General features: G+C 41.7%; 1 protein-coding gene across 3 annotated transcripts in view; it reads right to left on the bottom strand.

Annotated features, from left to right (window-relative positions):
* LOC107556618 (BAH and coiled-coil domain-containing protein 1-like) overlaps positions 1-25,517 on the bottom strand; it is a 92,218-nt gene that overhangs the window by 25,787 nt on the left and 40,914 nt on the right. For 2 of the 3 annotated variants that reach the window (XM_016239756.1, XM_016239757.1), the window contains exons 3-10: positions 13,812-13,994; positions 7,238-7,363; positions 4,885-7,026; positions 4,464-4,578; positions 4,170-4,375; positions 3,865-4,020; positions 1,536-1,780; positions 645-990 (exon numbers count right to left, since the gene is read on the bottom strand). In XM_016239756.1, coding sequence (XP_016095242.1) covers positions 645-990; positions 1,536-1,780; positions 3,865-4,020; positions 4,170-4,375; positions 4,464-4,578; positions 4,885-7,026; positions 7,238-7,363; positions 13,812-13,994 — 3,519 coding nt within the window. Of the gene's footprint in view, positions 1-644; positions 991-1,535; positions 1,781-3,864; positions 4,021-4,169; positions 4,376-4,463; positions 4,579-4,884; positions 7,027-7,237; positions 7,364-13,811; positions 13,995-17,857; positions 17,961-25,517 lie in introns of those variants that run through there. The other variant, XM_016239758.1, reaches the window with a different exon arrangement.

The following is a 25,517-nucleotide window of genomic DNA, read 5'->3' as shown; positions in this document are numbered from 1 at the left end:
TATATTTGACAACCTTAAAAGGGTGACATGTTTAATAAGCTTTGCACCAGAGATCTGAACAAGAACGCATTTCATTCCTCATGACAGCAACACTATGCCTTGATCTTGATTCAACTTTAAGAAGTGCAGCTGTTAAGGGGGTAATTCTGAGGTAAAACAGGGCTCTCTTTCTGACACTGCTGTACCCTCTGGCACGCTGTAACTGTTAGTGAGGTGTTAATGATGATAAAGAGGGTGTGGGCTGGGGAGTGGGGGTGAGTCTGGACAAGGTGTTTCTCCATCATTACTGATGTGATGGCGCTGGGGAGCTGAGCTGTCAGCCATTTTCTGCATCTATCAGCAGCTTAGTCAATCGTGTTCCTGCCTATATAGCCGCCCACACAGAGCCACAGAGTCTAAAAAAAGCCCTGATTGATTCTGCATGAGGGGCTCAGCATGAATAACAACCAACATGTGGCTTATGTGTTTTTGAGACACAATGACTTGAAGCAGGCACCTAAGCCTCAAGACAAAGACACAAATCTAGAGTGAACGACCACACAAATTTCAGATCGCCTCTTGACACTAAGACAGACAAAATTTTTCCAAGTCAACAAGTTCATTGCATTTCTAATATTTATATGTAAAGGAGAATAACTCCTTACCAGGCTCCATGGATTGAGGATAGTCTTGTAGTGGCTGCCCTTCCACTCTCTTTTCCTGGGACTCAACAGTTTTGGGCATCTGTGATGGAGAAGGGCTGATGGCTGGTGAGCGGGGTGTCGCAGCTACCGGACTTGGGGCGGGGCAGGGAGTGGAGGGTGTGCTTTTAGGGTGAGGCCGCATACAAGGGGACTGGCAGCAGGGCGACAAATGGGCAGCGGAGCCCCTGGGAGGTGAGGAGGCCTGGTTGGATGGGCCGTAGGCATAGCCCTTAGCAGGTTTGGGAGTCCTGGGTTCAGACAAAATGTCTTCTAGCTCCATGCTCTGTTCTTCTGGCTTCTTTTGCACCTAGGCATTGAAAGAATTAGATGGGAAAATCCATAAAGAGAACTCAAGCCCTATAATGAGATCTAGGCAGTTTGGTTAATTTAAGGGAACTGACAAATATTCTGAAGTCCGCCTGGTCATGCAATCGTCACATCAACGTATTCACCTGTTTTGCTGAATCAGATTTTCGTTTAGACCCTACTTGCTCAGTTCTATTGATTTAGACCTGCAATCAAAAAGAGTAGTGCTTGGCCCAATCTTACCACAGTCCATTGTTGGCTGCATTTGGTTGTGCATGTCTAAAATGTAACTGGACCTTGGAGGAAATTATGGATCCTAGGGAGCAGTTATGGTTTTATAGGGGGATTTTTTAAATGAAACTCATGATTTATTGGCTCCAAATGTTGTTTACTCCCCTGCACACAAAAACGACTGTCTCGTTCCACAGAGAGGAGTGCATCCTCTCTCAGTATCAGGTGTCAAGCATTAGCTCATTTGAAAGCTCAGCTGTTTCTAAACCACTGCTGTACAATGGTTATATGAGGGGTTGTGTGTGTTTTGTGTACCTGGCTGTGGTCAGCTGTGGCTCTCTGCTGAAGATCTATGTTGTTTGCTACTCTGTGTGATGGAGGTGGCGGCATGTGATGGCTGGGGTGTTGCTGATGCTGCAGCTGCTGGTGTTGCTGGAGAGCATAAAGCTCTTGTTGCCGTAGAAACTGCGAGCGAGGATACACAGCAGGATGCTGCATGTGGGAGTGGGCCCCTCGGGCCCTGTAGACTGGGGGCCACAGGCCAGGCTGCTCCATCACATCTAATGAGAGAAATAGAAGTGTTAGTGTTGTGTGAAATCATGTGGAAGGCCATGTTAGGCAACAGAATGTTAATATATCTCACATAGGGTCTCACATAGAGATCATCACCTTTACCTTTACCATCTTATGAAAACAAGCTATACTGAGGATATTATTTATAATGAAAACTATAAAAACAACAACTAGTAGTGAAGTAGTAGAAGGTATAGATACAAAGGTTTGGATAATTTAATATTGTTTTTTTTTTTCAAAAATAACTTCCCAAGTAGACAACAAGGGCCCTTTGTGATATGTTGAAGGCATGGTTTACTCAAAAAATGCAAAGTCTGTCATCATTTATTCACCCTTACATTGTTCTAAGCCCATGTTACTTCCTATCTTTTGCTGAACACAAAAGATGATGTTTTGAAAAATGTTGGTTACTAAACAATTTTGGTTACCATTGACTTCCACTGCATGGTCAAAAAACAAACAAACAAAAAAATAGAATTTTTATTTTTCAAAATCTTCTTTTATGTTCCACAAACAGTCATACATGAGGGTGAGTAAATTATGAAATGTACATATTTTCATCACAGGATATATTTCAAAAATTCAATTTCATTCAAAGTATTAAAACTAAAACTAAGCTGAAATTGAAAACAAAAAAGCAAAATTAAAAAAATGAAATACAATTAATTTGAGACCGTGTGAGATTTTTATATCTATAATAACTCTGGCCTACACTGAGTGCATGGGAGAGAGAGGCCCATCAACCAGCACTCCCACGCTCTTTTCGGTGTCTTGCTCCCTGTTCACCACTTTTGTTTTCTCACACTAACTACATTCCTCCCTCATTTTTCTCACACTAGAAGTCTCCAACCCAAATGTGCAGCCGCGTGAGCACAGAATGATACATGCTTTCAATAATAATTATTTGATTAAGATGAAAGTGAACAAATGGAAGCAGTTTCCATTAGAATAAATATTAGCATGAGAAGCTTGGCATTTGACAAACTATATTCACTCCCTTGAAAAATCCCCTTCTCTGAAAACCAGTGGACCCATACTACAGCATGTAGTCTAGGCGACTTCTTAGTTCCCATGTCAGGGATAAACTCCTGCCGTTCCCCTGGCAGGAACAGAAATCCAGCCGTGCACATCTACAGTGACACATCTTCAGTCCCTGCCTCCGCAAGTCAAATGTGTTTTCTACTCTTCCCATTTCACATAGCATCCTTAATGTACATGTTCAGCCTGACCCTTCTTCTCCCTCCCCTGTGCTTGCCTTGACACATCACGGACCTTTGCTCTAGAACATTAACCCAGCTTAACTAATGTTTCCCGGGGGAAGGCTTTAGTGGATGCACTTCCCCTTTCAGCTGGAATTCCTGTGGAGCACGGAAGGAAGTGTGCCTTCGAAGACATGAAGATAATTCGATTTCACAGCCTGTTTGCACAGCAGAGGCCTGTGTAGACTTATAAGGCTGGGATGTATTCTTACGTCAGCGTGTTTTAGAGCACATATGGCAATAGCTCTGAGGGGGGTGGTGAAAGCATCCTGACCCAGACCATGTGGGGGTGGAGCAGGTGGTTGACAGGAAACCGTTTGTGTGATTGTGTGCATATTGTGTGTTTTCTTCTTGCATGTTTTTGCTATTTCATCTTAGCAATTTTATTGGCTGTTATTCATAGCTGCTCTCTCATTCATTGGGACAATGTATACACCTGAAGAATAGTCAACTAGACTTCAAACAAGTCTGAAATGATAAAATCCACTGTATTTCCTGCAACTAGACAAAGCATGTTTTCGAAATTATCACACTATAAGAGCATCAGTTACAAGTTTGAGTCGTGTTGTGTGGACTTGGTTTAAAGTGAACTTATATCCTTGAAACTTGAGTGGAATCACTGTTATAGAGCATAATTTTTCAGACTGGGCAACCTGACAGTAAAATCTTCACGTAGAAACCCATGAGAGCTGCTGTGTGCCTCACAAAAAGAATGAATGCTAAATCTGACAAATGGGTCAGGCTCAGCAGGGCAAATAAATTGAGGATATGGGAGGAAATGAGAATACTAGGCAGAAAACACCATGGTATACCAAGGTGAGAAGCCGGGTGTGTGGCAGGCTCACTGGGCAGCACCACCAGTTGGGTGGAGGGGTCCTGGGGCAGGGGTAGAACTGGCTGAAGAGGGGCAGGCATGGCTGCAGAAAACCCAGGAGGGAGATTCTGATGCAGAGCTGTGTGACCAATACCTACAAAACATAAAACAACTTTCAGGATACAACAAAGTTTATAATTTTTAAAACACATTTATTAGTAGAAACCAAAATGAACTTATGAACCTCACAATGGCCAAAAAAGGAACAAGAAAAAGACTCATTCTATACTCAACATTACTGACCGTAGGAGTGACCTGTCATCCATAGTGAGGGACTTCCTGTACGTGGCATCCAGTGGTGATGAGCAGAGTGTGTATGTGCAGCTGGGTCTCCTAATTGGCTCGACTGCATGGAAGTTCCACCTGGCACCATGATGTGAGAGGTAAGGTCACCATGGCAACTGTTTGAGGGATGGATGTGTGCCAATTCGACCCTTTCCTTGTTATCCCTGCAAAGCCAGATCGGAAACAGATGAAAGGTCAGGACTTGAGCATGTGTGACAAGTGAAAAAAGTGTGTGAGGGGTGGATCATTCACCTAATATACACGTCTCGTTCTCTGTCTAGGCACCGGTGGCCCATGTGTTCAACGCTCATCCTTTTCCTCTCCTCCTCTCCAGTTGAATCTGAAGGATACATGGAGCGTGGAATGCCTACAAAATGGTTAACAAATTTACATCAGTGATTTTCTCTCATCTGCAACTCTGACTGTCTTTGGCACTCAGCATGCAAACAGCTGTTGAGCAGCCTTTCTCTACAGTGGAATGTGCTCTTTCTCCCCCTGCACTGGCATTTTTAGCTGTAAGAGGAAAAAGCTGTTTCCACTTTGGGTCTTGGCAAGTTCTGCTATATATTTTTCATCAGTGAAGTCTTCCAGAGGTCACGAATAAACAAACTGCACTGCGCCCCTGCCCATTGTTTGTTTAGGAAGGCCCTGACAGATCAAAGGTCAAGCTTACCTTTCATGGTGGAGTGCACCCGCCCCTGTCGGCTGCTGGGATGGCTGCCTGATGCTTGGCATGGAGGTTCTCTCTGTCTTGCCACGGCAACTGCAATCCCTACCGGAGGCTGTCGCACCTCCCCCTCTACATGTGGGACATCTCCTATCTCTCGGCCACGTCCACCACAATCAGCTCTCTCACTTTCATGGCTTTGGCCTTTCCTGGAGGGTAGGGTCTGCTTGCCTCCCTGTATAGAGCAGCTGGTGCCATTAGCTGCTGTTTTGAGGTTCCCAAGCCCTCCAAATGGGCTCTTTTGGGACAGGAGGAGAGGCTGCTGGTTGCTGTACTTCAGAAGGTTCTTTATGGCACTGTTCTCTCCCTGTGAGCTTGTGATCTCCTGCTGGTTTTGAGGAGGAGCTGGATGAAGGGGAGGAGGAGGAGGAGGACCCATTCCTGCCGTCTGGTGCTGCTGTTGTGTGGGCGGTCTGTTGTTGGCAGTTCCACTGTTAGGTTCCATGTAAGCTTTATGCTGGTTCTCTTCAGAGTGGATGTGATGAGATTGCATGGCCCAAGGTGGCACTGATGTATGCTGATGTGGGTGATGCTGCACATTGTTGTTGTAGCCATAAGGAGACATTTCCATCTTCCGCTTCATCTCCTGGTTCCCATTAGCCTGGGCCATGTCTGTGCCAGGGGTATCGGGGCCAGCCCTACTGTGCTGTTGGTGGCGAATGCGGGCAACCTTCTGTCCATCTCGCTGCATAGAGCAGCTTCCATGTCCTCCTCCACCCGTGTGCTGAGTCATGGTCTTCCCAGCAAGAGGTGAGGGAATGGTTGGAGGCCCGGAGTGTGAGCAGTCTCTGTAGGGCTGAGAATTTGTGTTGGTTTGGTTGGGTAGAGGATGAACAGTCTTTGTCTCTTGAGTAAGTGTAGATCTGAACATGTCTGTTTCCATACTGTTGATGCAGTCAGCACTGCGGGATCGCACAGTCTGGTGTTGCTGGGAATGGCTTTGCTGCTGCTGTTGTTGCTGTAGGTGATGGTGGTGGTTGTGGTTGTGCATCCAGTCAGGTGCTTTTTCAGCTTTTCTGTAGGGATGCTGCTGCTGGGTTGGAGGTTGATGCTGTTGTTTCCTGGGCCAGTTACCATGATGCCCCCCATTGCCAATCTTTTCCATGGCCTTGTCCTTGACACTGTTCCCTCCACCCCCAACCCCCTGGCACTCAGAGTTGCCCATCTGGAAGGGGCCTCCGGTTTTCTCCCCAAGGTGGCTAACAGATGGAATAAATGTGGCTCCAGTCACTTTGGAGTCTCTGCAGCCACCATTATTGATTCCTTTATCATGTAAGGAAGGATTTCCCATAGGGGCTGGTGGTGGAGGGCAGAAAAAGTCAGGGTGATGGTGTGAGTGGCGATTTTGGTGTGGGTGATGGGGGTGGCCAGGATGGAGCTGCAGACAGTGGAAGCCACTTGGATGCCCCCCTCCAGCAGCCATGGGCAGTGGAGGAGGCACTGAATAGGGCAAAGAATGCTGCAATGCCTGACCTCGCTCCAGACAGTCTGTAGGAGGCTGTTCACTGATCCGCATCTCCCCACTTATCGCCTCTTTACCACAGTGCCCGTTAGTGCCACCTCCCACGTGTCTGTTTTGGACATTATTGGACCCTACATTACCTCTAACCACCCCATCCCCACCATACGTAGTCATGGAGCCTTTTGCCCCTGTTCCATGGTCCCCATTTAGCATCTTTCCATTCAGCAGACAGGCACTAAGAGGCTTTCCCATGCTCTGTGGATGTTCCTTATACTCAATAGGCAGAGTGGCTTTGTGTCCCCTGCCGTTCATCTCTTCCATAGTGGCTGGATGTTGTGGGTGGAGCTGGGGTTGATGGGAGTGATGATGGAGTAGTTGGTGGTGATGGCGGTCTTTAGAATCATGTTTATTACTAGGTCTGTCTTTATCTTTTGCAGCTGAAACCACACCTCTCTCTAAGCTAGGCTCTTTAATACCCTTTTGTAGGTTCATCCCACTTCCTGCATCTCTGTCCCTGCTGCATGAGCCCTGGGGTTGTCCGGATCCTGTCCTTGACATCGGCTGGATGTTGTGATTGGCTGAGATGAGTGGGGGCTGGGACGGGAGGCTTCTTAAATAGAAGTTCTCTGTAAAGTAGATCAGATACGGCTGTTAATCATTTAAACTAGCACCAACTTAAGCTTTCCTTGAGGGTCAATTCATGGAACTATGCCAGAACTATCATATTTGGAGACTACAACAGAGAAGTAGAGCTGCATATAAAACATGCAACTTAATCATTATAACGGTTTATGAAATAAGCAGAAATGTCAATTCCAGAATTATTATTTTGCCCACCTTTTTGTGTATCATAGAAACGATGCTGTCCATAGAGGACCCCACTGTTGGCATGGTGATCCAAATGGCTTATGGGAAGAAAGGTGTGGGCTAGACTCCCTGAGAAGCGAGGATACCCTGGGACTGCTGTGAAAAAAAAAGAAAAAAAAAGAGGGTCATAATATTAGTGGAAATGTCTAGAAAAATTAAATTACAACACATAAAATACAGTAGCAAAAGAAGAAGTGAACGTAAGAGTGTGAGAAGTAGGAGAGAGAGCAATAAGGCAAGGAAAGCTCTGATAACAAGACAATAATCACTGAACCACATTTATTTTGTCCGTAAGCATTTTGGTCCAGATCTAATCCCCCTGTTCCAATGCAGCTGGTGTTCCATATTCTGCAATAACCACAGGCTTTGGATGTCATATTTGCCATTCCTATTTGGGTTTGCAATGCAAACAAGAAGACAAGTTCAGTCCTGGGGATTCAAGTAATGGATGAATTTGGTCTCCTGAACATATGTTTCTCACCGTGCTAATCTCACAAAGTTCCCAGTGCTGAGTTAAGAGATAACAAAGTAAAACAATAAGCAAAGAGTCCTCACAGCAGAACATGTGGTGATTTGAGAAAAAGGCCAATGATCAACTTTATTTCAGCTGTCTCGACTCTCCAAAATTTGTGACTAACACAACAAAGCCAAGGGGAAAGAATTTACAAGAAAACCAAACACCTTTCAAGCACAAGCCTTTGAAACTTAGTAAAGGAGAAGACCTTAACCTTTAAATATGTGATAAATGTTAGCCTCATAACGTTCTGGGACAATTATGGGCTCTGATAGACATTGACATTTAAAATACTTACACGAGAGTGATATTTATGACATTTTTCAGAGTGCATTACATTACTGAGGAAAAGAAAATATTTCCTGATCTACCAAAAACAGTTAACCTGCTGCAACCTGGATAGTACTATGTTTATAAGTGGAGATAGGGTGAAGTAATAATTACCAGAGCCACACAGTTATTTTTCTGTCAATTTGTTTGTTTGTTGATTGATTGATTGATTGATTGATTGATTGATTGATTGATTGATTGATTTTTTTCTTATAATTATAATAATTATTATTAACAATTAATTTTACTTTCAGGCCGGGAAGGATAACCACATCTTGTACCTTCTATAAAATACCCTGAAAAAAATAACAATAGTAAACATTAATAGTAATCTGCAAACTGCCCTGACAGCCAGTGAACCTGCCAAGAGTAAAGGGATATTTCACCCAAAAATGAAAATTCTGTCATCTTTTACTCAGCTAAAGTTGTTCCAAAGCTGTATGAATTTCCTTCTGCTGACCACAAATATATTTGGAAAAATTGGTAAATACAACAGTATCTGGTCCCCATTGACTTCCATTATATATATATAGAATAGAATGAAAAAAACTGGACAGGTTTGGGATGACATGAGTAATTTATTTATTTACTCCGTTTTTTTAAACGTTTATTTTTATACGTACAGAGGAAGGTGATAATTGCAAGCTCTATTTTTATTCTCACTGCCTGTCAGCATTAATAAGCACATTCATTTATGCCAATTCATTTAAGAATTGGAAAAAAAAATAAGGCTCCCTTTGAACAATCCATTACTTCTGTGGGTTATGCAAAAGTGTGATACAAGCTTGCGTTATGCAAATCAGTCTTCGGATGTTTCTCTGGTGTCTTTGAATTTCTGTGCGTGACACTTGGCAGCGTAATCCCGTTTCACAGTGACGTCTGGTTGCGCCTGATAGTGGCTGGTTGCTCGGTGCTAGGCAGAGGCCGCTTAGGGCAGGTGAGCAGGCACCGCTGGGCATTGCACTGCACATTCAGCCGTTAATCTGGCCAGGACAAGAGAAGGTGCTGTGCCAGCAGGCTAGATGAGGCAGGTTTTACTGCTTAGTGCTGACATTAATGCTGCTAACACTGTTGCCCTCACAGAGACGGCAGCTGTCCGTAAGTGATTGACACCAGCTCACTCAGCACATGCAGAACTTTTATTATCTGAGCAGGATGCTACTGCAGTTTATTGCAGAATATTTACAGGAAAAACTTTGGAGGCTTTTCTCCGAATCAGTAAAAAAAAAAAAAAAAAAAAAGAGCTAGAGGCTCTCTGTACCTTAACAGTACATACCAGGACCATAATACATCTGGAAACATGCCAATGCTATTTTTTTATAACTTTCATATGGTTTTGCCATATTTTTTTTAACCAGTTCAGTCCTCCTGGAGCAACTTGATATTAAATGCCTTGCTCACAGATACAGTGCTGATAGCTCATGGCTGCTGGCTTGAATTCAGGATGCACAATTCAAATTGGAATCTGAAGTAGCATAAAAAATGTGGAACTGCTATTACTCATTAATTACTTATTATAAGTATCCTTTTTTAATTATACAAATATTAAAACAATTATTTTATATTATTTCAGATATATAAACATTTTTTTTTTAAATATTCAAACATTTTTGAATCATGGTAAAATAATTTATTATATCATCAAAAAAAGTCTAATTTTGATGTCAAAATTTATTATACAAATATTAAAACAATTATTTTATATTATTTCAGATATATAAACATTTTTTTTTTAAATATTCAAACATTTTTGAATCATGGTAAAATAATTTATTATATCATCAAAAAAAGTCTAATTTTGATGTCAAAATTTATTATACAAATATTAAAACAATTATTTTATATTATTTCAGATATATAAACATTTTTTTTTTAAATATTCAAACATTTTTGAATCATGGTAAAATAATTTATTATATCATCAAAAAAAGTCTAATTTTGATGTCAAAATTTATTATAAGTTATCTGGAAACAATGTGGTGTACATTTATAGTGCTGAATCTCAGTCGATATAAAAAGCTGGATGATGAGTAACGCCTTTGGCTTGCTTAGTTGGGGACACTTCATTTCCAGCGATATCGATATCGACTTGATTGTAAAGATACTATTTAAACTGAACTGAGCTGGATGATGACATCACTGAATTCAATGATGAACTGCCTTTAACTGAAAAATTAGTGTTTACTATTGTCACTTTGCATTATTGACACACTATTTTCCTAATTAATGCTGTTCCGTTGCTTTGACACAATCTGTATTGTTAAAAGCGCTATATAAATAAAGGTGACTTGACTTGATTTGACTGAATGGTTCTACTATCTTTCTTAATTATTTTGACTGTGCAGAACCTTGTGATTTTGCTGAATTTCTTTTAGTTACAATTCAGTAGATCCCAGTAAAAGCACCTAATCGAATAGGCTGATTCCCAGACAATAAAGCTGTTATTACGCGGGCAGATTCTTTGAAGAGAGCTGGACCTTCTACAAATGCTAATGGTACACAATTTGCACATTCCTGCTAATCCTATCTCTCAATCTTCCTGTTCACATGGACAGCCAATCGTTCTCGCTGTGTCTGCTCATGACAGTGCATACAAGCACGCATCTGTAAATATCCCAGAGTAAATTGTTTAAGGATAGACAGAGAGGGGCAGATAAAGCTGCCTGTCGAGATTGCAAATTGAGAAGAAGTGACAGAGCAGTACCAAAATGGAAGAGGGTGGAGAGGAAAGACAGAGGAGGATGGAAGGAGGTGAATGGTAATCATCAGGACAGCTAATTGAAAGGAAGTGATGTAGCCTTGCAATAGAGGAGGGGGAGAAGACGACAGCCTGCATTCTACTGACAGAGAAAAGACATGATTGGATTGAGAGATGAAACAAGTGATGCATGAGGGCTATAAAGAGACATAAGCCCTTCTTCCACCACTAGGGACCTGGTGGCCAATCTGCAACTGTTCCACCATGACAAAGGTGATTCTTTGCCAAAAAAACAAGAACTGCTAACATTAGGCAACATCAGCAACAACAATTTTATCATTATAATCAACATAGCTAAACTGGAAATGTAATTTGCAATACAACACATGTTCAAATGCCAGATCTTCCAGTTTTGTATCTATGTTTAAAATCATTTTATTTGCAGCAGCTTGTGACAGCATAACAATTACTTTAGATATTAAAATACGTCACAATTTGTAAGACTGCAAGTTGGGATTGTTATGTTCGGTTCTCAAGTCAGTGGAGAAACTACCATTGCCAATCTTTGAACATCCAAGCACCAGCTCCGGCACAAGAGCCAGCATCATTTTATTAAAATAAACACTTGGTAGAAGAAAGCAGAGGATGGCAGCCTCTGTTCGGCACAGTTAAAACTGTCATTTGGACATAGACCAGCTGGCAATGTGCCTGCTGGGCTTTCCTTTTGTTTTCTGTACTTCAGTTTCCCCCTTCTACAAGAAATTCAATATACAGTAGTTGTTGTTTATGAGCTGAACGTATGCTACTGACTTCATACGCACTGTTATGACATTATGTGGTCATGCATCAGTAGATTAATACAGTTGCAGTCAACTCCTTTGAGAGTCAAGTCCCATAGGAACCCAGGGCAGTTTTGCAGAAGTTAAATGTTTATTCTTACTGATCTAATACCAGCTTAATCCAATTTTGTTACTACATGTAACAAAATGTAATGTAATGTAATGCATGTGAATGCAAAATGTATTTGGCAACTACAGCATGGCGATTTGTCTTTAAGATATTTGTAGTTTTCAGATTAGCATCTGATGTGTCCTTGGGCATTACAGTAGTCAGGAAATTCATAAAACTGTGATTAAAGAGCTGCTGCAAATTGACATTTTTCATATTTACATTTTGTTAGATGTATGTTTATGCTTGTTTGCAAGAGGGGTAACATCCTTAATTCAAGATATATGCTTGAATGGACTTAAAGATATATCCTATGAAAAACAAATTATACTCTATTTGCTTGTCAAGTAAATTTATACTGGAAAAAAATTACAGTGCTACACAAAATATTCAGAAATAAGTTTCATTGATATGTTGAATGTCATAATAAACTGTTCACAGATGTTGAGGCATAGGGAATTTTAGGATATCTTCAAAGTACTCTTGCAGATACGCTTATGCGGTTGCTGGTGGGAGACTCCGTCCCACAGGGTGCAGAGAATAGGCTGGGTAATTGTGCTTCTCATTTTGATCACTTGCTTTTTTATGCAAACTGAAGAAAAGACAATTTGCAATTAACTTAAAGAGGAGAGAGGATGGCAAGCCAGGATTTAATCACTTTCACACCACGTTCTGCACAATTAAACTGCAATACAGATAATAGCTTGCTATCATAATCCCACTCATAATCAGCCTTATTACTTAGTAACGTAACCGTTATCGTCATCATTCTTATTAAAACTGTCCAGTTTTTTGGAACATGATCAATGTGCCATTGGCCAAAGGAACAAACCAACATCTCTGGGTTTTCGTCTCTTCATGGCCTGGCAGGTAGTGCACGTTTTGTCACATTGTGCGGTGCACATATGGGCAATTCATGGGTAGTCATGTCTTGAATATCGGTGAGCTAGTCCTCTACTAGTCCTAGCCTTAGAAGTAACACCCACGGACCATCTGATGCATATTGCACATAGAAATGGGAAAAGGTTTCACAAAATTGCATTCGGACTGGTTGGCTTTGTGTAATTTCCTGGAGTCAGGGTTCACAGGCTTTTATCGGGCTGCCAACAGTTTACCAGGCTTCTATATTAAGACGAACAAGAAAGAACAAGTTTCTGTATTTGCCTTGGTTTGTGAGGTTTATGGCACCATTTAACCTGTCTTTAAGTCTCAAAACTGAACTCGACTTGTTTTAATTGGTGGTCCTTGACCAGAAAAATCTTCAAAATTAATGATTGATAGGCACAATAAGGTAAGTCATCTCCACACACCTCCTCCAAGTGTGAACTTCAAATGGAACAGGGTTGTCTTCCACCATACCAGATGGGAGGATATATGGAGAAAAGAGTGAAAATAGACTGGGGTATAGTGATTACAGGCATGGGGATAGTGCAGACAGGCTGAGCTTGAGGATTACACAAACAACACACAGATGAACTCCTAATGGTTTATGACTGTTTGGCACATTTGGACTTGGCCCGGAGGGGATTTATGTGTGAATAAGTGCCGAGTGGCATTGGGCATGCCTGGGCATCTCCTACTCTTGCCGTCTCTCTCTATATTGCTCTCTCTGCGGAGCTGTAGTAGTCTGTCATCTGTAGGGATCTGGAGCCAGTGCTGGAGAAGGCCGGCTCTTGATTTGGCAGGCTGAGGGCTGGGTGTGGCTCAGGTCAAGCTAGTATAAGCCATGGTGAGAAAAGCCACATTGGCTTTTACATGACAGCTGCGATGCTGTTGACCATTTAGCTTGTTCTTCCTCCAATGTTTGTGTGTGTCTGAGTTTGCACGTTGTGCGCATAAATTCTTGTTGATGCACATAACGGACCACAAGATTCTTTGGCTGAACTTTTGTCCCCTTTCTGCACTGCCGAAAACCACTGGGGCGGCACATTTCACAGTGCATAAAAAAGAGAGAGCTGCTTCCTCTTGATGAGAAAGTCCAGAGGCCCAAACACATGGATGGACACATATCCAGACAGACAGATGAGCAGGTGAGTGGAACGGAGCCATCTTACCTTCATGTGAGTGGGGGAACCAGATCTGAGAGGCGCTGGAGTGAGGACCCCCACGATAAGGAGGAGAGGAGGGAGAGGATGGTGGTCTGGAGGGGTGTGGTGGGTGTGAGGGAGGAGAGCCTAGACTGCTGGCCAGGAAAGTCCCCATGAAGGTGGCTGAGGAGTTTCCCATCAGTCCACTGCCTGTGTAAAGGGGGGAAGGAAGGTGGAGTGGGTTAGGTGTGCTGACTGGCACGTGAACAATGTGTTGTATCATGACAGTGGACATATCTGAGCATAAGGATTCAAAGACTTAATAATACAATTCCTATTGTCTATACACACTTGGCTTTATTTTGGAGCTTGTTTGGAATTTGATTATCAGCATAAAGTCTAATGCAGTGTTTCCCAACCCTATTCCTTGAGGCACACCAACACTGCACATTTATGAACTCTTCCAAATCAAACACACCTTATTCAACCCATCAGCTCAGTAGAAACTCCAAGACCTGAAATGGATGGGTCAGATAAGAGATACATCTGAAATGTGTACTGTTGGTGTACCTCCAGGAACAGGATTGGGAAACACTGGTCTAGTCCACATTGTTGAATATTCTGGCCAAGAGCCACCAACTTATACAGGAAAGAGCATTAGAACAACATATTCATTAACCGACCACTTTTTGCTTTTTTACTTAATATTTAATGGCACATAAATCTGAAATAAATAGAAATGTAGAATAAACTGTTGTGCTCAAGGATATCTTCTTTCCTTATTACAAAGTGCCACGAACAATCCTTTTTAGTATATTTTTGCCACTTTCTATGTAGTAAAAGGTCTGTAAAATTGTGTGTTTTAAGCTGAGACTAGTTATTGGGTTGCTTTTTTAAGCAACACATATATAAATTGACTTGCTTGTGCCCTGGAAGCATGTCTGATCAGTTCAGAGGTTAGCTGGTAATGTCTGCCAGATCCATTCATTCTCCACAACCAAGAGTGGACACCACCCATTCAGCACACACACATACATACTATAGTTTAGCCCTGGGACATCAGAGATACGTCAAGTCATCACTGGACAGATATCTCATCTCACAGATGAATGCACACCCTATCTTTCTCTCCTTTCTCTCTCTCTCTCCTGTGAATTCCCTTCCCAATTTTTCCTCCCCCCTTTCTCCATTACCCTCTTCTTTTCTTTTTTTTTTGTCATTCACTCTCACTGCCTTAGTTTCTCCCTGAACCCTACTCTCTTTTTCTCTTCATTTCAGTCAGCAGCCTTCTTCACTGTGGCACCTTCTTCTGTCCTGTTGGAATTTTCCACCATCCTCCAGTCTCATTCTCACACGCTCTGTATATGAAGAATCCAAAAATAACAATCAGCTGCATTTCAACCTCAGAATTACAGCATCAGTTTGACACCCTCCAGAACATCTCCATGTTTTTCTCTGCGGGTCCAAAGAATGTGCAAAAACACATTCTCGACCACTGATTTGGAGAGAATATTAGCATGGTGAGATCCTCACAAGACTGACCTAAAGAAGCTAACACTTTAAACAGAATTTACAACCTTAGTAAATCAGCATTTTAACCTTTGACTCTACATCTTCAGTCTGGCATCGTAAATCCTGTAGTCTTGGCCTTAGCTTGCATCATAATTACACAAGAACATTTTATGGTGACTACAAAATGTATTGAGTCCTTTCTGAGCTCTCACTATGACCCTGTTTGCCTCTATTCGTAATAGCTGCTAGAATTATATCAACCCTTGCATTTGCCAGCTAGACAAAGATGATTAATTGACCAGTCAGAATAACACCCCTGTAACTGCTTGATGGACTATTATTCACTACAGACAGAGAGAGAAAGACACATTGATTAAGCATGGTTTTAATTGTACTCCCAGTTTTCCACTTGTAGATCTCATGACTTTTATCTTCTAAAGTTGTGGTATTGGATACATATGCCGCATGGGGATGCTGGAGCCAATCCCAACATCTCAGGCCAAAGGCAGGAAAACACTGTGAACGGATGTGAATGCCAGTCTATTCATGTCTTTAAGCAGAATAATCTGCAAAATGGACCAGACTTTTGCCAATTTTGAAAAATATGGCAATCGTTTTATTTTAACATTCATTCTGTGATAGTATACAATACACAACAGAAACAGTGACCACCACAGTGAACTGTACAAATATTTGCAGCCTTACTTTAAAATGTTCAATACACCAAGCTTATGAGCTAATATTTCAATCATATACAGCCAAACACACTAAAACGAACAGGCGAGGCTCCAAACAAAACACATGAACAACACATGAACCTCAGCAAGTCTGATGTTAACAGAACACAGACATCTCACTCTGACTCCACGCAACAGAGCAAAACAAGTCCACTCCAATGTCAAAGGCAATCAAGTGTGATCACAGAAGAACAAAGGACAAAAACACTAATGTACACTTTGCAGTTTATCCCATGACAGATAAGCATCCAGGAAACTGGAGGTGGAGGGAAATGGAAGTGGCCTTCTCAGGAACTAACAGAGGGAGTATTGTAATTACAAACTTTAGACAGCCACCCACTCTCTGTCCTGCCCTTCATAGTACCCAACTAGACAAATGTTGGCCATACCAAGACACTGGGCAGATGAAAGCCAGGACAGAGACTTTACCACTCCCCATGCCCCACCCATTCACATTAACTACATAATCCTAATTCAGCATAACCCCACCTGTTGTTTGATTAATTGGTCTGGACAAACTGTAGTCAGAACAAACACCAAGTCAGGGTCACTGCCTCAGCCACACATTCAAAATGCTAATTTGGAACGCAATGCAGATTTCCTACTCAAGAAAAAGCTACTGAGCTGATGGGTAGAGGTGTAAACACACAACCAGGGGTGGATGCCAATGAAAACGAGCTCTGGAGTGGAACACAGACCATGGGGTTTATTTAGCAGGTTATTAAAAGCAAGACGAGGCTCTGCTCAGCTAAGCCAACACTCGTAATGTACCTGTTTTTCTGACCCGACACTGTTTACATCTTAGGTCATGCCAGTCTGGTGCTACCTTGAAAGCTTAAGAAACATCCAGGTCATGTGCATCATAATCAGTGCCGATCCGTGACAGCAAAGATTAATCCTATTATATCATTTTATATAAAAAATCCCATTATATCTGAAAAGCACGGATGGACTGCCGACATCAATGCACACACGAATAAGCGAATCCTTGAATCCCCAGGAACCACACATACACCTACAGGCTTGTAATAACCAGCGGGGTCCTGGCAAATCCTATGTGTACACACTGGCTCTCATGTGCCGCCACAGTGGATGCCATGGCCCTGCCACCCGTTAACGGAGGCAGGAAGATTCATTCGGCTCCTAGTCAGCTCAGAGGGAGGCGTCTGATGGTGCTGTTGTCATGGGGATGGCAAGAATGGGAAAGATGAGTGAGAACAGCATGGCCTCATCCAAACCAGACGCTCTGTGGGCTGAGTCGGTCTGGGGTGTTGGTAACTTGCTCTTTTACACTGATCTGATGAAAGTTGAACAGTTTGTCTTCTATTGGTGGAGTGAAGCCTTAGAGGGCAATAACTGATCGTAGGCCTGTGTCAAAGGCGGTAAGTAACACTTAGACATGACATCGTCAGTTTGGACTCACTGCTTGGATTGCTCATATTAACCATGGACTCATACCACATCAGTGTTGAAAGCAGAGACACGCACACTTTTCATACTTGAATTACTGCTTATCCCTAATAATTCGAGTAATTCAGATTGACTGACATCAAACAAAGCAGCTGTGTCACCTACAGTGCACAACAATAGAATTCCAAATAATGGAATAACTAACAAGTGAAGAATAAATTATGTATAAATAGTCTAATCAGCCATCCGGTAGTAAATGAAAGTGCCTAATGAAGAAGAAAAGGTCCTAAAGAAACAGTTGTCCTGGTTCAGTAACCACTGTGTTCCACTGTAAACCGCACACGACCAGCTACAGTGGTCGGAATAGAAGCAAAAAAGTATTTTAGCAGTGGGGAAACTTTGACTTTGACTTACCCAGTAAAAACATCCCGTAAGGGTCACTTGAGTCCTCTGTTCTTTATCGTTTATAGAAAACAGATGTTAGATGTGGAGTTCAAGAAAGCAGAACCTCAGACTCTCATAAAAGCCTCGGCACCTCGTAGGATCCTCGTGTACCGACAGCTAACACCACGAGCGCTCCTCCAAACTCCCTAGCTTCGGACAGACTGGGCTCTCTCCCCGTGACTCAGAAAACACTTCCTCGCTGTAAAAAAGGAGCAGGAATTTCAAATGGCTACTAAACTGGGGGGATTTCCTTATAAGAGTCAAAGCCATCTTGAAAACATTAGAAGAATTGGTAGCCAAACATTCCTATTGGTTTGTAGACAACTGGGATGGCGCTCCTGTTTCACAATGCTGGAGGGACGTGAAGAGCGGGAAGTGGAGGGACCCTCAGGGGCCAATCTGGATGAGTGTGTGTGTGTGAGTTGGTGAGTGGGTGAGCATGTAAATTGGAGGGGGCCGGTCAGACAGCGGTCCCGGTCTGACCAGTACCAAAGTGAGTCAAGCTGGTGTGATTCCAGGACTCATGTGGGAAGAGGAGGAAAGCACGTGAAAAAAAAGAGAGAGGAGGGATCGGTTGCACATGCTTCCGACACTCCACACTCAGTGCGTTCTTGTCAGCTGAGTATGGATGCGGTCCTTCCATGGGTGTTGAAGAATGGAGAGAGAGAGAGAGAGAGAGAGAGAGAGAGAGGTGTTTACTGGTGTGATTCCAGGACTCATGTGGGAAGAGGAGGAAAGCACGTGAAAAAAAAGAGAGAGGAGGGATCGGTTGCACATGCTTCCGACACTCCACACTCAGTGCGTTCTTGTCAGCTGAGTATGGATGCGGTCCTTCCATGGGTGTTGAAGAATGGAGAGAGAGAGAGAGAGAGAGAGAGAGAGAGAGAGAGGGGTGTTTACTTAGAGAAGTGTAGGATAAAGTGAAAAAGTGACAAAACGATAAGGGCAGAGGAAGTGGTGAATTTGAGGCTGCATGTGTGTGAGGTGGCAGCCAGTGTTTGTACAGTGGCTTGGTGGTTAGCCACGAAACTCAGAATCAAAGAGGGTGGTGTGACAAGTATTTCTTGTCCAAGATTTCTTGTCTAATGTAAACTGAATTGACACATAGCTTCAACTAAAACTAATGAGACTTTTGAACCCTGATTGTTTACTTTCATTGAGCCAACAAGATGGGGATAAAACAAACTAAACCTCAGTGAGTCAACACAAGTCTCAATGTGGGATGAAAACTCTTCAAATAGCAAGTGCATACTTGATAGCATAATATACAAGCATATTGAAAAATGGTGTATAATGGGACACGTCCTGGCAAGTTTGACTTAAATGATGCTCAACACAATTGGTTATCATGCATTAAGTTTTAATATGCAGAAGCAGAAATAAGGCTGAAGAGCTACAGTGGTCTGGAAGATTTACAATAATTATGGATTTAGGATTGTCTGCAAATATGAAATAGAATATAGTGCATGATCATTAACATTCTTTTATCATGCTTTCATGGTATGGAACAGCTGTGTCAGGTTTGTCAAAAAAGTCAGGTTTGTCATCATGAACTTTCATTTTCAAGAGAACTAAGCTTTAATGATCAGGGATGGTTTGAGCTTGTAGAAGAGAGACTAAATAGCCACCAGCTGAACTCATATGAACCAAGTGTGAAAGAAATGAAATATAAAACAAAACAGCTGTCAGTATTCATAAAAACATTGCAGGAACATGCGTGTTAATACCTGCTGTGTGTCAACCTCACCCTAGGGTGCACTGGGGTTCAGCTTAAACAAAAACTTCATTTCTAAAGGTATATTTGCTCATGGATCACTAATTGATAGGGGCTCGAACCTCAGGCAAACAGGCTAATGGATGGCTGTCTGGATGTCAAGCTCTGCAGAGGACACGTTTTATGGGAACGGTAAATAACAGGGCCGGAATGAGCAGTGCCATGGCAGGAAGTCTAGCCTCTCTCAAACAATGATAGCTTTCAAGAAGAGCATAGGTTTTCTGTGCTGGGATTGTGTGTGTAAAGTCCGGCTATTTGGACAAATCTACAGTTGCAGTGGCATTTCAATCTCATACATTCTCAAAAATGAAATGTAGGCAGTCGATACTGTTTTATATCAGCAATAGCAGAAGGCTTAGAAGACTTTCAGTACAACAGCACAATGTACTGTTGTTACCATGGTGACTAAGGTGTTCCAAATTTGGAAATTCATCAACAGAATAGAGAAAGTTAATAGGAGAAAATAGGAGAAAGTTAATCCTGGTCGATTTTTTTTCTCTCTCACTTGCACACCCAGTTCACCCACATTATGAGCATGGAAGGTTTCAATGACTGTAAGGGTTAAGTGATTTCAAAACTTCATTTTGCAAGTAAACAAAAGAACATAATAAACAAAATGATGCTACTGTATGCTCTTTTTTTGGCATTTATTATAAACAACTAGTTTGTTAATAAACTACACAGTGACTGCATTTACATTTACACCAGAAAACCACTTACTGCTAGATTTAGCTACATGCTGTGTTACAGTGTTGCATTCTTAAACCCAATATACATGCGGTGCCATCGGTAAGCAGCTCTCTCCACACTTTCAGTTACTTTAATTATCCCACAAACATGCATACTTTTCAAAAACCTGTCAGAACTCTTGTTTAGGCATTTACAAAATTACATAAGCCACGTTATCCATCAGAAACTCAGATGTTTTACTGCTTTCTCTGAATCCCTTAAACAGCATAAGAAAAAACACTGTATTGTATGACTTTGGAAATAATGTAAGACTTGTATGGAAATAATGTAAGAGTTGTATAGACTACTTCTTTGGTACTGTACATCCTTTTTGGGGCTTGATACACGTTCACAAGCAATCTGTGTTGAATGGAAAAGAGCATTGGCTCATCGTAAATAACTCCTCTAATATTTAGTATGGAAGGAAGAACAAGACATACATGCTTTGATGATATGAAGATGAATAGATGAATACATTTCAGATTAACTATGCTTTTAAATTCTACTTAATTGCTAAGACACAGCAGCCATTGGCCAGAATATGTATAGAATCAGCCAACTAAACCCATCTCAGTTCAGTCTCAGCCTCCCGAAAGCTTTACTACATACATCACCTCACAGTAGCCGCGATTCACGCCAGATTCCTGCCATTTGGCGCAGAGAGGAGTGGACCCCCGCTACACACTGTTTTCTCTCCAAACACCTCATGTTGTTCTTTCATCCCACTCTCGCTTTATTAAATTCCACTCTTCTCCACCAGCTAGCATCCTGTCTACACTGAGAGCGAGAAACATAGCGCAACAAAACTAGAACGATCCTATTATTATCAATGGAGCTGTCTACACCAGTAGCACAAACTCTCTGAAGACATATTCTGACAGAACTAGTTTTGCCTGGGGAGGTTAGAATAAAATGTCTATATCAAAAATGCCTGTGCATATATGTTATCACAGCCGTCTGGATGCTAATAATTGTAATTCAAACAGTTCAAACAATCTGAGTTCGAATTACAATTATTAACATCCATTAGAGTTTAAAGGCATCATATGATGCGATTCAAAAATTGTTCTTTCTCTTTGGAGTGTTACAAGCTCTTGGTGCATAAAGAAGATCTGTAAAGTTGCAAAGACTAAAGTCTCAAATCCAAAGAGATATTCTTTATAAAAGTTAAGAGTCAACCACGCCTACCTAAAACGGCTCGTTCTAACACGCCCCCACATATCTACCTCACTATGTGGGAAGATTTGCATAATCCCGACAAATGTTCACGCAAAGATAGAAGGCGTAACTTTTATTCTTGCTGTAGTATTGTTGTTGCCGTGTGTTTCGCTGTGAAAGCGAAACTACTTTGTTTGGCCTTCCAAAAGAGGACGATATCCGCTTCGTCATGCCTGGAGCTGATCCGTGCTGGTCGCTGAGGAAATACATCAACTTCGCGCTGTGGATCACCGGATCGTCTTTCACTGTGGACAAAGCGGAGTCCAGCCCGGGATCGTCACATTTGGTCGCCGCAAGCCCGCCGGCCTCCGCTCACTCAAGCCGCGGGCTCTTTTGGAAGGACACGGCTAGAAATCAGTGGTTAAGTTGTATTTACAACACTGTTCCAGAACAGTTCAACCCAAATATTAAGATGTGTGCAGTGCATTTTATGGAGGACTGTTTCCTGATCCTGGGAGAGTAGACAACAATGCCGGCTGTTCTGACTCACAGTCTGTAAGTACTATGATTCAAACGTGAGTTTTGAGCAGTGTAGAGTAGCGCTTGTTGTTTGTCATTTCTCCGATCACAAATGCAGACATGGTTTTATGTTTATGCGGCGTGATGCAACGAAGCGCATAAAAAGACATTATGTCCTAATTATGTCCCCACTGGATGCAACAAATGCCTCGTTTGTAATGGGTTTTATTGTTTTTGTCTTGTCGTGCCGGGAGACGGCATCACAGTATGGTAAGGGGCGTAACATTTCCGTCACACGCTTGAGGTATTCGGCCAATCGCAACGCTCTGGATAGCTGGCCAATCAGAGCACACCTCGCTTTTCAGACTGATGAGCTTTGTAAAAATCTACACGTTTCAGAAAGGCAGGGCATAGAGGAGAAACAATAATGTACAGTATGTGGAAAATAATGTTTTTTTAACCTTAAACCGCATAAACACATTTCATTACACCAAATACACAAAATAATTGTATTTTTAGCAACATCATATGACCCCTTTAACTTGAAAATTCCAGCATCAAATAATTTTTCTATCCTGACTGAAAATGCTGTGTGAAGTGACAAAATCACAGCCAGTCAGATGATATCTGATGTTTAATGTGCTGCTATGAACAGCAGATGGACCAGCAAGATTTTACTGTGAGCTAAAAAGATAGAAACCAAGCTATTGCCAAAATTATGCGTGTCATGTCATGACTGGGTAGGACAAAAACTTGCTTTGGACTTGATGTTACTTTGTCTTTTTTCTCTTATTCACACCGTTGTACTAAAGCATATGAAACACACCAGCTCAGAAGATATTCAAATAGGGAGATATAAAAATATTTTTTTAATTATTTAATTAATCTTTGTGCCTCTCAGCTCTCAACATTTTTCACCTAGACCCGATTTCAGAATTCTGAGTCTTTTTCAATGACACAAAATTTAGATTGTGTTCCGCCTCATCCACCACGTTCTCAAACTCTCACACACATATAAAGAGCCGCCCACAGCGGTGTCAGCCCATCTCCCTACAATCCAATCTGCTCCCCTTTCCCAAGATGCTTCCCATTGGCACAACGGAGAGAAAATCCGATTTCTTCCCCCACAGGGCCTGTGCAGTTGTGCTGATATGGAAAATTATTTCAGAGAGCTGCTCAGACCCAGAAAGCTTATTTCAGGCTCTTTGACTAATGAGACACACTCTTTCTCACTACTAGACTCAGATGACAACATATTAGACACTGATATGCATTAAAAATGTTAGAAGTACAGGTACTCCATCCAGTATGAATTCAATAAATAAATAAATATATAACACTACAGTCTTTCTATCTATAGTATACCAAGACACAGTTTGTCATAAAGAGAATGTAAATAGATGGCATAAAATATTTGGCATGTCTCAAAATCTTGAATTTGTACATTTGGTCTTGTATTGTATATACAGTTTAATACTGTGTAATTTGTTAATATAAAACAAAAATACTAATAAAAAGAGAAAAAACAATTACTGCTTGAAATGTATTTCTTTATTATTAAACAAATTAAAATTGATACTTGCATAGTTGGTTTTGGTGCACTATCAAAATAGTGCACAACGCGACAAAATCTCCACAACGCAACGGAAACAAGCCATAACACAACGAAATTAGTCCTATGTGCTGTGGCGATTTCACTGAGTTTTCGTTGTGTTGTGCACTAGTGAGCCACCATAGTTTTGAGATTTTGGTACATTTTGGAAGTATTAGTGGAAAAAGAACCGCATACTATTTAGTATGACAGTCATTGTTTTTTTTAAGTTGAGCAGCTATCTTCTCCTCAGACTCGACATTCACACAGGTTGCCAGATTGAGGACACGCACTAGGAATGAGGACTACTTACAACGGATAGCGAGCGATGAGCCTTACACACTTTAAAATCAAAGAACTGATTTATCTGCGTTTTAATATGACTCTGGGCTTTCTGGGTCGGGTAGAATCTGCGATCTCTGTCTCAGTTTGTTTGATGGCTTCCATTCGCTGTGTTTTCCAACAACTGGCAACCCGGGGTGTCAAAATACTATTAGGTAAATTGTCAGTGTGCAGAATCACGAAGATTAAAACAAAAACAGACATTCTGACACGGAACACACAATTCAAAGTCAAATAACTGGCAGAAGCATTGTTTTTCAAGGGAACAAGTATGTAAACTTGGCATGTTTCCTAAATATCTGCAAACATATTATAGTATTTTTAATGCTTAAGCACGGTCAAAAATTACATACAGCACCTTTTGTTTATGTGCAATGGATTGACAAGTAAATACACAGTCCTTTGCTGTGGTCTGGGGTGTTTTGGTTGATTGGATTGCCCAAAACAGATATTAATGTCAGGTGTAAATGGGATCTTATAGACTGTACCTCATAGACATTCAATGGAATACCCTTGCTTTAATACATACAACCAAATCAAATGACAAGTTACAGTTAGCAGAGATATTAGAGACTTTGTGGAACCGTTCAAAACAAGGTGAAAACTATCCCAGAGCAAGGTTTTGATGGTGTGAGGATAAGAGTGTTAAGTAAAAACCATAATCCTTTGTTAAAGACCTTCATGCTCACCCTGATCAACCACAGCTCTGGTGGACAGAGATGAACAGTGTAAACTGCTGTCAGGTGAGTTTCTCACAGGCATGACTGAAGCTGGAAGCATGGCTGTAGAGCAGTGTAGGTGGTGCGGGTTCTCAGTTGGGGCTCCAAGAACACAGAGATCTATGTGTCTCTGATCCATTGTTAAGAGCTGCCATCTGTTTGAACTGAGCTGGGCTTGAGTCATCGCATTCAATACTGACAGAGCTCCCATATCCAGCCACTTATTCCACCCAAACGGGACTTCACATGACTAGTATGGGGAAAAGTACGGGGAATTTTAACGGATCTGGTTTGTTTCGGCTGCTGTTGCTCAATCTGTTGGTTTCTCATTGCATGCGGGGGTGAGAATGAATGTCATGTTTAGAGGGCCAGAGTCTCTAAAGTCGAGGTACAACAACTGTGTGGGAGCCCCACGGAAATACCATTGCTGTTTTTACTCCTGAACTGAGTTTAATTGAAAAATAGACTATTAGTGTAATGTCCAGATTGCATACTTATTTCTCTTCCAATAAAATGACCACATGATCTGAATGTGTGCAAGAAAAGAGTTGTGTAAGTCAAGCCTTTGACTACATACATTGACGCCACTCTGGAGGCTGTTAAAGTGTGTGAGTGTGTTTTAAGAGGGCTTCAAACCCATGGCCCACACATTTACCCTCACCACATCAAAGATCCCCCTGCAGTCAAAAACTGGGTGGTCTTTTTCAGCTGTGTGACCAATAAGATCAAGAAAACAGGTAACCATGGACAACCAGACGATTTGCACTGCTGTGCATATGTAACTCAGTTGGATTAAGC

This window comes from Sinocyclocheilus grahami, unplaced genomic scaffold (genome assembly GCF_001515645.1).
Source record: "Sinocyclocheilus grahami isolate Dianchi unplaced genomic scaffold, SAMN03320097.WGS_v1.1 scaffold574.1, whole genome shotgun sequence".
Taxonomy (NCBI): Eukaryota; Metazoa; Chordata; class Actinopteri; order Cypriniformes; family Cyprinidae; genus Sinocyclocheilus; species Sinocyclocheilus grahami.
This window is presented reverse-complemented; position numbering and strand designations above follow the sequence as displayed.